Below are 15,020 nucleotides of genomic sequence, written 5' to 3' on the forward strand. Positions count from 1 at the left end.
ACGTGAGCAGATACAAAAAAATGTGAAGGGACAGTATTATTTGGTTGGAGGAGAGCAAATACTGTGACATACAACAAACTTCATCAAGGTCATATTTTCATTTTTTTTTAACATGGTATATTTTTATCATCGTGGCGTAATAGTAAAGGTCAAGACCAATCCAATGACTTACAGTAGTGGGACCTTCATTTGACTTTGAGCATTTGTTAAAATAATTTCGCCGATAATCAAAAGGAAGTGAGATATTTAAGATGCTCATATTAGGGTGGGACACCATGTATAAATTCCTTTGAATCCAAACTACTTAGTGTACCTGGTTTCTCAGGTCGAAGAGGAGAATAGCGCGATGGTGCAGTTCCAGTGCATGCAGCAACGTCGGCAAACGCCGCCGGCTCTTCCGCCGACACCTCCGAATTTAACTCCGCAACAGTTGAAACGTCGACACATAGTGGCCGCTATAGTACACTCGGAGAACAGTTATGTGTCGACGTTGCAGAGGCTAGTGAACGTACGTATCGAACCGCGTCGTGCACCGAGAAACACACCCCTGATCCCGTCCCTGGTTTCGGGGAATTCGGGTTTTCCGGTTAAAAATACACCCCATTCCCCGTTTCAGGATTACAAGAAACCTTTGGAGGAATCCTCGCCGCCTATATTGAGCCAAGCGAAAATAGCGACGTTGTTTCATAGATTGCCGGAGATTCTGCAATGCCATACGTTGTTCAGAATCGCGCTCGCGGAATGCGTTCGTTCCTGGGACAAAGACGAGAAGCTCGGCGACGTGTTCGTCGCCAGTTTCAGCAAAGCGATCGTCCTCGACATTTACAGCGGCTTTATAAACAATTTCTCGGTGGCCATGGATCTGGCCAAACAGGAATCGAAAAGAAAGACCGCGCTTGCTGACTTTTTCAAGGTATATAGAGCCTTTTGGATGTTTTCGATAGTGCATTATATAGTGTACTAGATAGTGTATGAGATAATGTACAGATATGTGATAGACTTCATACCAAGATCACGTCTACTTATGCTTTCATAAATGGAATAGAATAAAATGCAAAAATGAAGATTCTACTGCTTGTGAAAGAAGATCAGGACGTACTTTATGTGAAATATAATACGACTTATTCTTTTCGTCGCAGGTTAAACAAATTAGTGCACACGATAGATTGTCATTTTTTGGACTAATGGTTAAACCGGTGCAGAGGTTTCCACAGTTTATATTATTCCTACAAGTAAGTACAACAACGAATCATCATTGAATCCTCTGTTCCTCTCGATTGATCGCGTTAGAATTAACAGACGATTTCTTCAGGACCTGTTGAAACACACGCCGCAAGGACACCACGACAGAATGTCGTTGCAGTTAGCGTTAACCCAATTGGAGAGTTTAGCAGAAATGTTGAACGAGAGGAAACGCGAAGCTGAACAGTTCCAAGCGTTCAAAGAAATGCTGCGACACGTCTCCGGAAAATTATCTCATCGACCACTTTCGTCCTCGTCCAGGTATCTCATTAGGGAAGACAACGTCACGCAGTTGGTACGTAGAAATTTAGAGAGAATCAGAATAAGATACAAAGGACTTAGTCTGTTTATGATAATCGTTATCGTATAATCTGACAGGAATTCAATCAAAACGGCATGATCACGAAATCGAAAAGACGAAGGTTGTTACTCTTGAATGATCTCGTAGTGTGCGTGTCGGTGACGCCAAGGTCCGCAGAGGACTTCAGCGGAAGCGAACGACTTACTTTAAAATGGACGTATCCTGTATCAGATATTGAGGTTCGGTAAAATTACTTCCTTAACTTTGACAGTTCCTAATCCGTAGTAATAAAACCAAAGATTAATTTTATCTTATATTCCGTTTGAAATAATTTAATGTTTTAGATTCAGGACACGAGTACTTCACCAACGTTAAGTCGTTTGTTGACTGCTGGCCTGAGTAAAGGCGGCAGTCTGAAGTCCGAAAAGAGTGGGGAAGGCGGACAGGCGGGCGCAGACAATCTCTGTGTTGAAATGAACGATCTTATGCACGATTATGAGGTGATGTCTAGGATAAGCGATTTAGTTGCACAACTAAAGGGTAAATACGAGGTAAGGAAAAGTACCTTGGATGGTCGTTGACCGGGTCACTTTGTATTACAAAATATTACGTTTATTTACTGTTTTAGTATCTATGATAGACATTTCATTTATAGGGAATGACGTTAGAAAAAACCAAACAAATTCTTCAGTCCATACAACTGTCGATACAACAAAAGGACGAGGACATGGTTTGGGCGGACAGCTGTTGCTTACAGTTGGTAACGAAGCAAGGACAGATGTACACGTTCCAAACTGAAAATCCTTTAGTGAAAAAAGACTGGATAACCGAGCTTAGGCTAGCACAATTGGCTTTAGATCCAAATAATTCGCCTTCTTGGGAAGTACCTGAACAAGAACAAAGACCATCCACCAAGATGCCATTATTCGTCAGTTCGCAGCAGGTGTACCATTCGCAACATCAGACAGAAGTAAGGTTTTATTTCTTTACATTTGGTATTACTATTCTCGTTTGCATTTAGTATTACAATATATTATTATCTACTGGAATTAATCATAACTAATTTCCGCCTTGCTGTAGACTTACAAATGTGTTAGAGGTTATGTTAGTCCACACAGAAGACATGTACGATACTTTTCAGGTACGTTGCGGATGTTATTACACCACCCAAAATCCACGACCTACTAGACGTCGTGGCAGAAGTCAAAGTTACTTATGGATCTGTACCGGAGACGGTATATCCAGTCATGTGACTGTATTCGGTCAGTCAACGACAGCTTCCGCGACATCCTTAAAACAGATTACATCTTTCGACTTAGTAGAAACTAGAGTGGGTGCTATAGAATTCGTAAAGGGCGTCTCCACGGAACCATTATCCCTGGCGAACGACCTTGTATGGATGGGCACGGATTCTCGCAAGATCATCATCTACGCTGCTTCTGAACCAGAGAAGCAAGAAGAACTCGGCCACTATTCCGTGTCAGGTCCAGTGATACAAATCAAGTACCACTGCGATAACGTTTTCGTCGCGCTAGGGATTGGTCTACTTCTCCTGTTCAGAAGACAAATCGATGGTACCTGGAATCTCAGGGATCCGTACGTGATATCCTTGGGTAGTGAACCTGTCTCCTGTTTAATGCCAATCAACGCGTCCGTTTACGCCGCCTGTGGAAAGAAGGTATGGGTACTTAACGGGGTCACCGGTGATGTCACGAAAAGCTTCAGTGCTCAGCACGAACATGTCGGTAGCGTAAAGCTAATGGCCCATTCTGGAGTGGGCCTTTGGGTCGCTTTGAAGAACTCGAGCACCGTGTGCTTATACCACACCGAAACATTCAAACACCTACAGGACATCAATATAGCATCCAACGTTCTGAGGGTGACCAGGTCCAATAACGCGGCCAATTCTTGCGGCGATAATCTGAACAACAATCAGACCGCAGTTACAGTCACAGCGCTGTTGGCGTGCAAAGGACTCCTCTGGGTTGGTACCAATGTTGGCATCAGCCTGACGATTCCTCTGCCACGTCTGGAGGGTGTACCCATTATCAGTGGCCGTGTTAACATATCTTATCACGCGCACTTTGGCCCAATCACATTCTTACTGGCCATTCAGAATCAGAAGAACACGATGAACTCCGCAACCGATGAAATCACCGACGAGGAGACCGTACAGTTGAGGAATAAGGAAACTGAGAATCGGAGTAGTAGGGATAGAGCAAGCTTAGATTCTTCTATGTCGAACAGCATCGTAAAGCTGAAGCAACAATTGGCGAGCAGCCCGATAATGCTCAGACGGAAACGGAGCAAGGAATATGAGTACAGGGGCTCGAAGACACTTCCAAGGGGACTCGGTGCCGGTGGTGGATTCCTCTCCAGTTCGATGTCCGGCTCGCAAAGCTCCGGCGAGAACTGCGACGTTTACGGTCTATACGGGGAACTGATGTACGTGAAGGATTACGAGAACGAGAACAGTTCTGGCATCGATCCAATTTACGAGTCCTTGAGGAGGAGCGATCCAGAGCTGGCAGCCATACCAAATAAAGTTAGTACATTAGACCGTAGACTGAAGATGAAGATCACCAGGCCTAGGTCCTTGGATCTGTCCAATTGGTCCGTCGACTCACACGCTAGCTCTCTCTACACGTCTTCCGGCTCGGAGGAGAACATTTCCCTGAAAACTGGGAAATTGTCTCGCAACAGTAGCTCGGCTAGTCGAAACGGACCGTATGACACAACTACTCCGAACAGTAGTATAGGCCAATCGGTGACGGAGACACTACCACCGTCTAATAATCTGAAACCTAACGGAAAGAAAATAAATAAAACTCTGCAACAAATAGAACAGCCTAAACGGACAGTTCTGACGTTGATGGGCGGCAGAGGTTACATTAACTGGAGGCAATTGAACGCTCAGTGCGTTGCCGACAAGAGCTCGAAATCGGGTTACACGTTCAAGGATCCGAACAGCAACGATGCTCACATCGTGCTGTGGGAGATGAAATTATGATACTCAGTTATGCTAGGCCTACCGTTACGCCTACGTCAGTATGGGTAGACATGCTACTTTAAAGCCGAGATACACGGGTATGACGTGTTCTCGGGCGATTAGGACCAAAAAGTACTGTTGAACTGATACGTTTGTCTTTAATGTAATAAGGATACTCGATAGGGATTCGTTGATCACTTAGCGCGATTTTAAGTCCGGTGTTCGCTGAGAATTGTTTCGACACTATGGATATAAAGAGGAATATAATCCGGACACGAATATATTCCGATGATGTCAGTTGTAAAGATTTAGTTCTCGTATAGCTCTCTCTTAAAAAGAAAACAGTTTCTATATTTTATAAGACACGCTTTCATTCTGCTGAGAAAAAAATATCATATATTTTTTTGTAGACTGCTTTTACCGTGTACGCTCGTAATGTTATTTAATCGTGCGTTGAATACGATTCTCATTGTGCAAGGTTAGGATGGAAGAACTGGAACAAGGATTAGTGTGGATCAACCGACTTAAATTAAATGAATTGAAAGATTGACGTAGGCGAGGGATAAAAGTATTTGTATAGAAAGAATACTATATTTTTTACATTGATAAATATATTTAAATATACAGAGTGGACATATCCTCGAGAGTATTTGAAAATTAATCGGACGCGCGTACGTTTCTGCTTGCAATAAATTGCAGTGGCAAGTAACGAATGTTGTTAGATTGTTTGCAAAAATTTTATTCCAGGCTTTCAAGTTGTTCTATTACAAAAATTTCACCGCTCGGTTCTGCCTTAAATTTATGCCCACTTTGTGTACACAATGGTCATTTGTTGAAACAAAAAATATTTAACCCTTTCACTGTTGTTGATTCCTATTGAGGTCCAATACCGTCATCGGGCGCTATTAAGTACTTTATTATCGGTTATGACTACTTTAAAACAATTTCTTTATACTTGTAAGAGCGTTTTATTATAACTGTCCTATGCCTTTCAACTGTGAAATCTTATTCCATCACGTCTCAATTGGACGTCTACGTTCTTACCAGTGAGGTATGCAACAAGAAAGGGTTAAATACTATTAATGCAAAAATCATGCAAAGTTTACATCCACGTATCGGTTGTATAATAACTTTTTGTCCCTCGCTGACCTATACGAGTGTACGCGTCATTGAAAAACGGATTAATTCTCGAATGTGTATTTTACTAAATATCGTTTATTTTCAGGTTACATAGTGAAATAATTCGAAGTAGTGGTATTCCATGGAAAGGCGGTGAAAGGTATATAGTCTTTGAAAAATTCGAAACCTCTTGTATTAAGATTTTTAGTGGAAGATTCTCGTTGAAACCGCCGCAAGGGTAATTGAATCGTATGGAATACCACTGATTCGAAGTGTTCGGTGCTCTCCGAGTTTTAACCACTCTCGGTGTGGCATATACAGTACATGTGGCGCACGCACATAAGTTTGTAAGATAAGCAAGTAACGGAAACGGTTATCTTACGGTTTATACGCAGGACGTTTCGCATCGTGGAGGAAGACGATTGAATTCTTTCTTTTCCTTTTTTTTTTCTTTTCTTTTTACGTGTTTCGTGTTCTCGTTTCGAATCGTGTTTACGGAAATGTTTGAGCGTCCCCGTTCACGCACGGGGACAGAGGACGAAGCACAGAGCAGCGCCTGTGATTTATTCGTTTGATGAGGATTGGCCTTGACTTGTAGCACACGAAAATTCTGTGACGATATCGAGGATTACTTTTCTTTTTTTTTTTTTTTTTTTTTTTTTTAAATTTCTTGCGTCTACGCGACGAAAGAGAATGAGAAAAATTCATAGAAAAGAAGAAAGAAAGCAAAATTGGCAGGTTCTCATTTTGGACGCGTTTGGTTCTTTTTTTTTTTGCCGTGGACGGAATAGTTGTGGAACGTAAAGGATAATTGGAGGTTTAGTTTTGGTCGCTTACAATGGGAAGTGGGGCGGAAGTCTCTCGTCGCAGCTGCGCTTTATCGGCCGATGGTACAGGATGATCGTCTAGTATTTAAACGGCATTTCTCGAGGGTGCGTAAGATATTTTATATCTTTTAGAGGCGTTAGCACGTTGAACATTTTTGATACATGTATATTTTACTGCCAAACGCGATAATAGTTTCTCTGGGACGATGGAAGGAGATTATTGGCGAAATGACGTGAACGTTGTGGAAATGATTCAAACACGATGACGTCGCGTTGTCTGTTCTCCGTTTTTGTGATAGATCGCGGGGGAGGGGTAGAGAGGGAGAGAGAGAAAGAGAAGAAAAAATTTATATCAGTTACCCAGTGAGAGAAGTATATCGTAGTTTTGTCACGAATGTGCTTGTTAAGTTTTCCGCAACCGGCATCGACGAACGAAAGTCTGCGTGTACATATATATATTTTTTCCGAGGAAAATTAATTTTTATATTGAAATGAATCCTGGAAATAGATTTCTAACGATGATAGGAACACCACACGTGTAATAATTATTCAGCAATACTTCGTTACATGTACGTACACGCACACTATTACAGCAGACGTGCACACACATGTATTTATTACTTAAAATCGTCGTCGTAGCGTTGTATCATTGTTATAGTCCGAAAAAATTTTTGTTATGTTTAGCGTTCACAGAGTCTCTCTTCAGTACGATAATTTTTCACTCTTTGTATCGCTCTATATTGCTGAATATTAATAATTATTTAAAAACGAACACCGACTATTTCGTATCCCCCCTTCGCCGTGTTCCTGTATAAATTATATGATTCTTGAAAAGCCGTGGTATATAAACGGAATTTATTTAGATGTTAATTGCAGTACGCAACAGATTCAAAATAACGTTTCATTCAAAGAGATATTAATAAGAATTTCATGTTTCTCAGATGTGAAATTTATTTTCTTGATTTAAATTTCTAAAATATATGTTTGTCAGAGGATAAAAATTGATACTCGGGATTCTATTTTTTCAGATGTATAGTTTATTCTTTGTACAATATTACGATATGTTTTACACTGTAATATGGCGCATAAATAATTTTCTCGTATAATCCTACTAGTATCGCTTCGTAACACTTCTGACTGCGGAAAAACGAATTTACAATTTCTTTGCGCTACACCTTCTTGGGACACCAACTACGATATGCATGGATAAGTACGATATGTGTACTATACAATATGAAATGTTAAATATCGGCTAAATTATGTTCATCTACCGTGTGTGCTGTACCGTGACTCTATCACGTACAATAGACTTTCTACTTTGCAAACATTTGTATTATAAATAATCATTAACTGGTTTCAACTATTCTTTTCAGGGTGTAATCTTTTCCTAACTAGTCTACGGATTTGCATGCAAATATAAATTTTTATGGATTGATTTAGAAAAATTTGTTTACTACTCCATTAGAAGTTTTGCACGATTTCAAGTAAAATAAAAATCTTGTGAAATATTATCGAGTTTGATTACACATTGTACACTATAGATGTGTAAAATCCGTAGTCTAGTTATCACAATGTACAAATTAGGAAGTAACCGTCGTAAAAATAATTCTCTGATAAAAAGAGTTTCTCCATCGTGCTTTTGAAGATTTCTAATTTTAATGTTACAGTAATATTAATTTCATAAAAGTATCGCATATATATTCTTCATTTACGTTCGTTCAATTGTTCCATTGGAATAATTCCACGTTTCTTGTACACGACTGAGAATCTGCTTCTTCATTTGAGAATTTGTGCACGCAACAGATAACCATGATATTTTCTTTTTTTTTACTCTGGAATGGTGCTCTATTAATTCTACGTTATACCTATCATCACTTAATTACACAATCATCTTATGCCTGTCTAAATCGTTTTTATATTAATTCTCTGATAATCGAGTAGAAAACAATGGATAGTTATCTACACTGCGATTTCAATGCGTGGGTGGTGAATGCAAGTTGGACATTTTTCGCCCCCATGAAAAACAGAAGTTCTATAAACACGATTTCATTGTATACGAGTAGTCTGTAGTTTCAGGCTGCCACTTAAATGTACCAAAATGTTCTATACTATGCCAGCCTTATTTAGTCTTTTCAAGGAGTGACTACTGGTGGCAGATAGAATGCAATTACTATTGTACTCAATTTACAATCACTTCTCAATCCTCCCTTTGTCGACATATAATAATCTCCTGTATATATATATATATCATAAAACTTCTTAATTAACGTATCAACGACTCGCTTGTTCTTCGTTTTTTTAAAACACATTTCAGTACTCGGTTACACTTAGTCTTACGTAGTACTCCTATGTCATTTAATAGCACATATCAAAATCGAAAGGCGCAAATCGACAGTGTTCAGCAAAGAATCAAACGCACTGTAATTCTTAATCTTAAAAGTCCTTTTCCATTCTTTCTTTCTTTTCCCCCGTTCATAGAAAGCATGATTGATCGGCCGCGTTATACGAAGTGCATGTGTATGGAATTTCGTTCCCCGTTAAGATTTCGTTCTCTTTCTTTCTTTCTTTCTTTCTTTCTTTAGAAGTATCGCAGTAACTGCGAGTGTATCATTCTATTACATGTATTTATAAAATACCTATATATACATATACGTACACGTATGTAATGCAGATAACATAATAAGATAATACCTGCCCGAGCTGCCTCTATTCCATCGCACACATAAATATTTGGTGCTGTGTTCAACATAAATATGTTAATTCGATTCATCGGAGAAGCATAACCTCTCCCTAAAGACAATGGGTGGAAATCATAAACGTTTGTTCTATTACGAATGATTAAAGGAAAACAAGAACGAAGGAGTGATCACTGAACAAGAGTCACTATGAAATATATATATGTATATAATACTGCTAGAAATTGTATCTTTGTTCAGTTTGGATTCAATGGAACCTCGCAATATCACCATTCATACGTGTTTCGTGATACTGACACTATCATTGGAAACTTCATAACGCGTGCATATCTCAGCTCTCACATTGCATACATGTTTCGTTCAAATGTGTCCGATAATTTGGTAAAATTACTGTCGATACAAATGACACATACTAACTCTGTTCGTTCTTGGAAACGAAAATAAGTGTTTCTGGAAGTATTGGAAAATTTTTATAAAAAAAGAAGACCGTCTTGTCGATAGTTCATACCAGCCTTGTACATACGTATTTTAAATTTGCACAACTGTTTACTTCAAAACGTTTCGCAAAATGAATCTCTCGGAATTTCCAGTCGTTTGAACTGTCTTGGAAAAGAAAGGTCACCGTAGAAATGACAACATGAAGCAAATATTTTATGCGAGTGATCACGGAAAAAGTCGTAGTATTGTAATGTGTAAGGTATAACACGAGAGACAACTGAAGTTAATCTCTTGGAAAACTGATTCAAATCGTGTTTTATCAGCTTGGAAGAAAAATGTTTTCCCGTTGCTTACTTTGTATAGTCCGAAAACAATTGCACGGGAAAAATCAAATATTTACTGGAGGTAGCGTTTGCATGTTTCATGGTACGATAAACGAACATTTTGTATTTCCATGAGAAATAAAGGAAGACTGTAGGAGGACGTATAACAAATACAAAAGTAATAAACTAGATAGTAATATGAAAATGAATAATATACTCATTAATGTGCAATTATGCCGCGATAAATGTACAATTTTATAATTCTTTAGACTGACTGAAAAGAATCATATTTTTTTTATCTTCAAAAAATAAAAATAATCATATATTTGTACTAATCGACATAGTGTGCCCAAGCATGCGATTCTTTAAATATTTTTATTATTCGAAACTGAATGATTTGATTTCACTCGAATTTTCGTTCATATACTTCTGTGCGTAATCGCAAGATATGTCACTTCGAACAATTTTTGGCCATGATACGCTATGGAATACGTGGAAGTCGAAGTTATAAACTTTGTGTAAATGTATATACTGTATACCAAAGAATTCTGGTAAAAGCTGCGAAAACGCAAATCATTTGATTAAAGCAAATATCACTTTCAATAATAATAGGAAAAAAAATAATAAATGAAAGCGAATAATAAATTACTAATATCTAATATATGTATATAGATATGTGTATATATGTACATACTACATATAGAAAATATACTAATATGTAATAAATAATAACTGAATCAAAGCTGCATGTTTTACACAAAAACAAAAATAAGAATCAATCATTTATTATTTGACTAATACGAGGCAGTGTTCTGTTCTTATAATCGTATTAATTCCTTCCATGTTTTTTAATTGCTTATCGCGAATATTCTTGTTTGCATTTTCGAGAATATGGAGGCATCGAATTGCATTAAGTACTCAAATATCGTGAACGCGCAGCTCCGAAACAGCAAAAACCATTTTTCAAAGCTAGCCAGACACGATAGTGATGTTTTAATGCAGGCACAGTAAAAGTTCGAAATATTAGCAAATTCAAAGGTCTGGATTAAAAAAGTTACTTGCCCATTACGTCTGGAGTTACGACAGTAGCGGTAAACGCGGCTTTGTCCATCGATTGATTCTTTAGATACGAAACGCAGCATCAATGCTACCATTGGCAATGGTATCAAAAGGTGGTTAGTGAATTCCGAAAGTAATGTAAAGATACTATAAAAAATATTTCTGGTTGTATAATACGGATAAAACACAATATTATATAGGTGAACCAAAAACACCGATGGTCCCGAAATTGTTGATATGAGAGATTGGAAATTGGTAACAAACGAGTGAACGTAATCAACGTTTCAGTCAAGTCGCAAACCCTTTTTGCCGTCGAGTATCCGATTAACGGATTCGATTAGATGCCTTTTCGTACATCCCATATATCGAAGTATTAGTTAAGTCCAATATATGCTGGTGTAACAAGTAGTCTACATATAAAAACCATTCACTCTTTTTACGTGTGTGTACGTCTCTTCATGAATGTATCAAAAATGTGAGGACAGAAAAAGAAGAAATTAATCACCTAGAGAACAACGTCGGGCAGGGAGCAATGCCACTAGGCCAATTGCGTCCCACTTCGTCCACCATGATGTCCCATACCAATCATAGAACCTCCGCCACCAATATCGTCGCGGACAATCTTTCTTTCTTTGTAATAAATCTCCTCGCTTTCCTTATCGCATAACAACAACACCGCTCCGCCGAACAAGAATATAGCCGCACCCCATCCGACTCCGTATGCCCAACCGAACTCCCACATCGCTCGGTTTCCTATAAGTATACGAAATATCATTTTAGTATGGAATAATACAATTGAGTTCTGCAATCTTTTTGAATTATAAATTTACCGAGATTCAGTTCCGCGGCAAAGCACACTGGATATATCACCAAAGCTATTAAGAGCGATACCACTGAAACAAAAGGAATTACAATTATGCAGTACAGAAATGGATGTCTTTATTAATGGACTGGTTTGTACTTACACGCGAAGCCCATACAGAAGACTGCAAATCTGTAATACTTATGCTTATCGCGATTATCCTGTGACCTTAAACCAAGTCCTGTGAGAATTGTTGCAGCAATGTCCGTTAATAAACAGACTACACATAAGGCAGCAGCTGCTCTTATATAGGCTACACAGAAATTCAATATTATTTTGGTTGATTTCTTTAGATTTCACGATTCTGATCTTACATAAATGTTACAAAATCGTTTGATTAAAAAATGTTTCTATACCAAAATAATTTCAGTGTTACCATCCTATCATAGAAACAGAACTTTATAAGGAAACTTTGTCGTACCAACATCTCTGGACTGATAACACCCAGCTGGACCTGGCATATTAAACGGCAATGGTGTGGGTGCACTCTCCTCGATACAATGTGCAAACAAACCCTGTCTCCATCCTAATGCCATCAACCAATCGGTGGAAGCTAAACCCATTATCATCAGCAATATCACTATTATCCCGCATATGAATGCTATCACCTGTAATAAATGATAAAGCAATATTTATTATACAATCATAATGGAGCACTTTAGGAACAGGACAAATAAAATCTCAAGAATGCAAACAATTATGCAACATGTGCATCAATGCATTCTAAATAACATTCAAGATAATATTAAAGCCTTTAAGATTTTTCACAGAAATATGATTCATGGAAATCAATCATGATCATAATGAACCATTAACGGTACACCACTCAACAAATTCAAAACGTGGCTGGTGTGTGTACCTGTGCGATTTCGGTATCGCCCATGTGATCATCCGCGACTGTATACATGATCATCGTAGATCCACGATATGCTTTCAAAATCAGTCCCAAATGGACAAAATCCGGAGGCCTCTTACGTAGACGAAATTGTTTCGAACTTTTTCACAGTTTTCTTGGTCCGTTTGAGTACCATTTACGGAACATCGTACACTCTTCCGCGAAACAAGCTCGGCGGACGACAGAAACGCATTTAAAGACCGCTCGAAGATGCGAAACCCTTTTCACGAAAGAGAAACACTTCCTACGTAAACATCGGTCGAATATTCGTCGACGTTTCCGCAATATTCGCGAAACAATTTTCGATCCCACCTCAAATACCACGCGATGTTACATTGTTGACGCGAGAATTTTTTGACAGCGTTCGCGAAATGTGTCGAGAGATTGTTCGTTCGGCGAGGTCAACCAGGGACAGAGTCTCCGTCCGCGGTTGGGGGAGTAATTGGGTTTCAGGGAGTCTGCGCCCATTAAAGGTCGTGGCGCAGTGCGCGTAGATGGTTTTTACTTGTGCCGAAACTTGAGATGCACGCGTTCCATTTATAGAAATATTTTCTTTTTAATAACACGGTTACAAGAACGATGCAATTTTTCATTGAACGTTGATGCTTCCTATTTCGTAGAAACGTTACTTTAATTAGAATTTAGGATACCATTTCATACCTTTAATTTGATTTATCTTAATTAACTTCATAATTCCTTATCTTTATTGTAAACGGAATTAATATTATAAAAATACATTTTTTTATTAGCTGCTTTAATCTTAATACTGTCTTCTATTTCATACTATAAATCTGTACTTTGAACATTCTTATTTATGATACTGGGTGAATACAAAAGTCTTAATTTGATTGTTTTATTACTCCATTATTATCTTCTACTGTTATTGGATTATTGGACTGTCCAAGTATGAAAGTTACAGCTTACCTTCAGTGGCCTGGTAATGGTGATTGTTTCAATGGTGGTGGTTTGAGCCATTGTTGCTTAGCTGTAATAAGAATAAAAGGAACTTATAATAACAAAATAAAGAAAAATAATAACATTGATAAAATGAATATGCCATTAATGTAAAAGAATGAAAGTAAAGATTACGTAATAATAATTACAGGAGCAAGAAAACCATATTAATGATCATCTTATAATAGATGTTACAATAAAAGGACAGTAAGTTGTCTCGTAGATCCTGCTAATAACATTTATTCTATATATATTGTACATACATAAGATAATGAATGGCAATTCTATAGGACATAAATGTTGCAACTCTTACAGACTACTTCACTCACTTATTATTAGCTCTTATAACATGTAATAGATGCTAACAAGTTCTAATTCATGAAATACTTTATTACTGCAAAATCTTAAAATATTGGACACAATGTTGAAGGACACTTTTTTGTTCTATGTGTGACACATTCTGTACATCCTACATTCATAGCTGGACTATGGATTTATAGCATACAGATGTATGATTCATACACGAAAACATTTTCAAATGACTAACTCGAATTTGTTTATATTAAGTCTGATCAATATACTTCTATACAGGAAAACAATGAATGAGGGTCTAAATGGAGCCAGACATCACCGTTTGTACGGTAATAAAAAACCGTCTGCCTCTCGAAAGTTAAGATTTTGTTACACGTGCTGACGACGGCGAAGATTAGTCACACCCAGTCTGACTAATGTTTCAAGTTATACAAACTTATATATTTTCTCTCTTCGATTAAGCGTACGATCTCCAATCGTTAAATACTATTCATTTCTACAATTACTTGCAACGAAACAAAGGCACTTACTACACGGACCTATATTGACTTTATATAGAACAATATCAGACTGTGCGACGCATCGGGCGTAAGTGGAAGAACAGAAGGATCTGTCAGCTTGCGAAAAGATCGTGCGTGGACACAACGCGAGCCTCGAAATATATAAACACGAATGCGATTCGAACGCAAGGGTTATGTCACTGGAAGTGTCAACAACAGGTTTCGATACACGCTCGCGTACTCGTAGCACGCATACAACGAGAAAATGCAGATTGCCTCAATGAATAATCGCTCTAAGCTTGCAAGTGACGAACGTTCTTATTGGCTCCCATTCTGACGGAATTTCTAACCTCGACACTGGTTGGCATTTCAACCGTTTCCTCGAGCAACGAATAAGACCTCAGAGTACTCCCCGACTGGATGCAGCCAATAGAGAAAGTGATTTTAAAGTTGTAATCGCTAAAGTGCCAATACAACAACATTCTATTTTTGTATTACAACAA

General features: G+C 38.2%; 2 protein-coding genes across 5 annotated transcripts in view; one reads left to right on the top strand and one right to left on the bottom strand.

Annotated features, from left to right (window-relative positions):
• The window catches only part of LOC107193371 (rho guanine nucleotide exchange factor 10), a 44,019-nt gene extending 39,364 nt beyond the window's left edge, over positions 1-4,655 (top strand). For all 4 annotated transcript variants that reach the window (XM_015582793.1, XM_015582795.1, XM_015582794.1 and 1 more), the window contains 8 exons: positions 326-508; positions 617-913; positions 1,140-1,232; positions 1,313-1,537; positions 1,621-1,782; positions 1,888-2,094; positions 2,199-2,513; positions 2,685-4,655. In XM_015582793.1, the coding sequence (XP_015438279.1) occupies positions 326-508; positions 617-913; positions 1,140-1,232; positions 1,313-1,537; positions 1,621-1,782; positions 1,888-2,094; positions 2,199-2,513; positions 2,685-4,553 (3,351 nt within the window). In that variant the 3' untranslated portion in view covers positions 4,554-4,655. The remainder of the gene's footprint in view (positions 1-325; positions 509-616; positions 914-1,139; positions 1,233-1,312; positions 1,538-1,620; positions 1,783-1,887; positions 2,095-2,198; positions 2,514-2,684) is intronic.
• A 6,653-nt stretch (positions 4,656-11,308) lies between these two features.
• On the bottom strand, positions 11,309-14,725 carry LOC107193287 (transmembrane protein 47). The gene is made up of 6 exons (XM_015582691.1): positions 14,548-14,725; positions 13,676-13,736; positions 12,278-12,464; positions 11,960-12,109; positions 11,825-11,887; positions 11,309-11,747 (listed from the first exon to the last, which is right to left on the bottom strand). The coding sequence occupies exons 2-6, from the start codon at positions 13,724-13,726 to the stop codon at positions 11,533-11,535; spliced, it is 666 nt and encodes a 221-aa protein (XP_015438177.1). The 5' UTR covers positions 13,727-13,736; positions 14,548-14,725; the 3' UTR covers positions 11,309-11,532.
• Positions 14,726-15,020: the final 295 nt, after the last annotated feature.

The sequence above is a fragment of the Dufourea novaeangliae genome, unplaced genomic scaffold (assembly GCF_001272555.1).
Source record: "Dufourea novaeangliae isolate 0120121106 unplaced genomic scaffold, ASM127255v1 scaffold7, whole genome shotgun sequence".
NCBI classification, from domain to species: Eukaryota; Metazoa; Arthropoda; class Insecta; order Hymenoptera; family Halictidae; genus Dufourea; species Dufourea novaeangliae.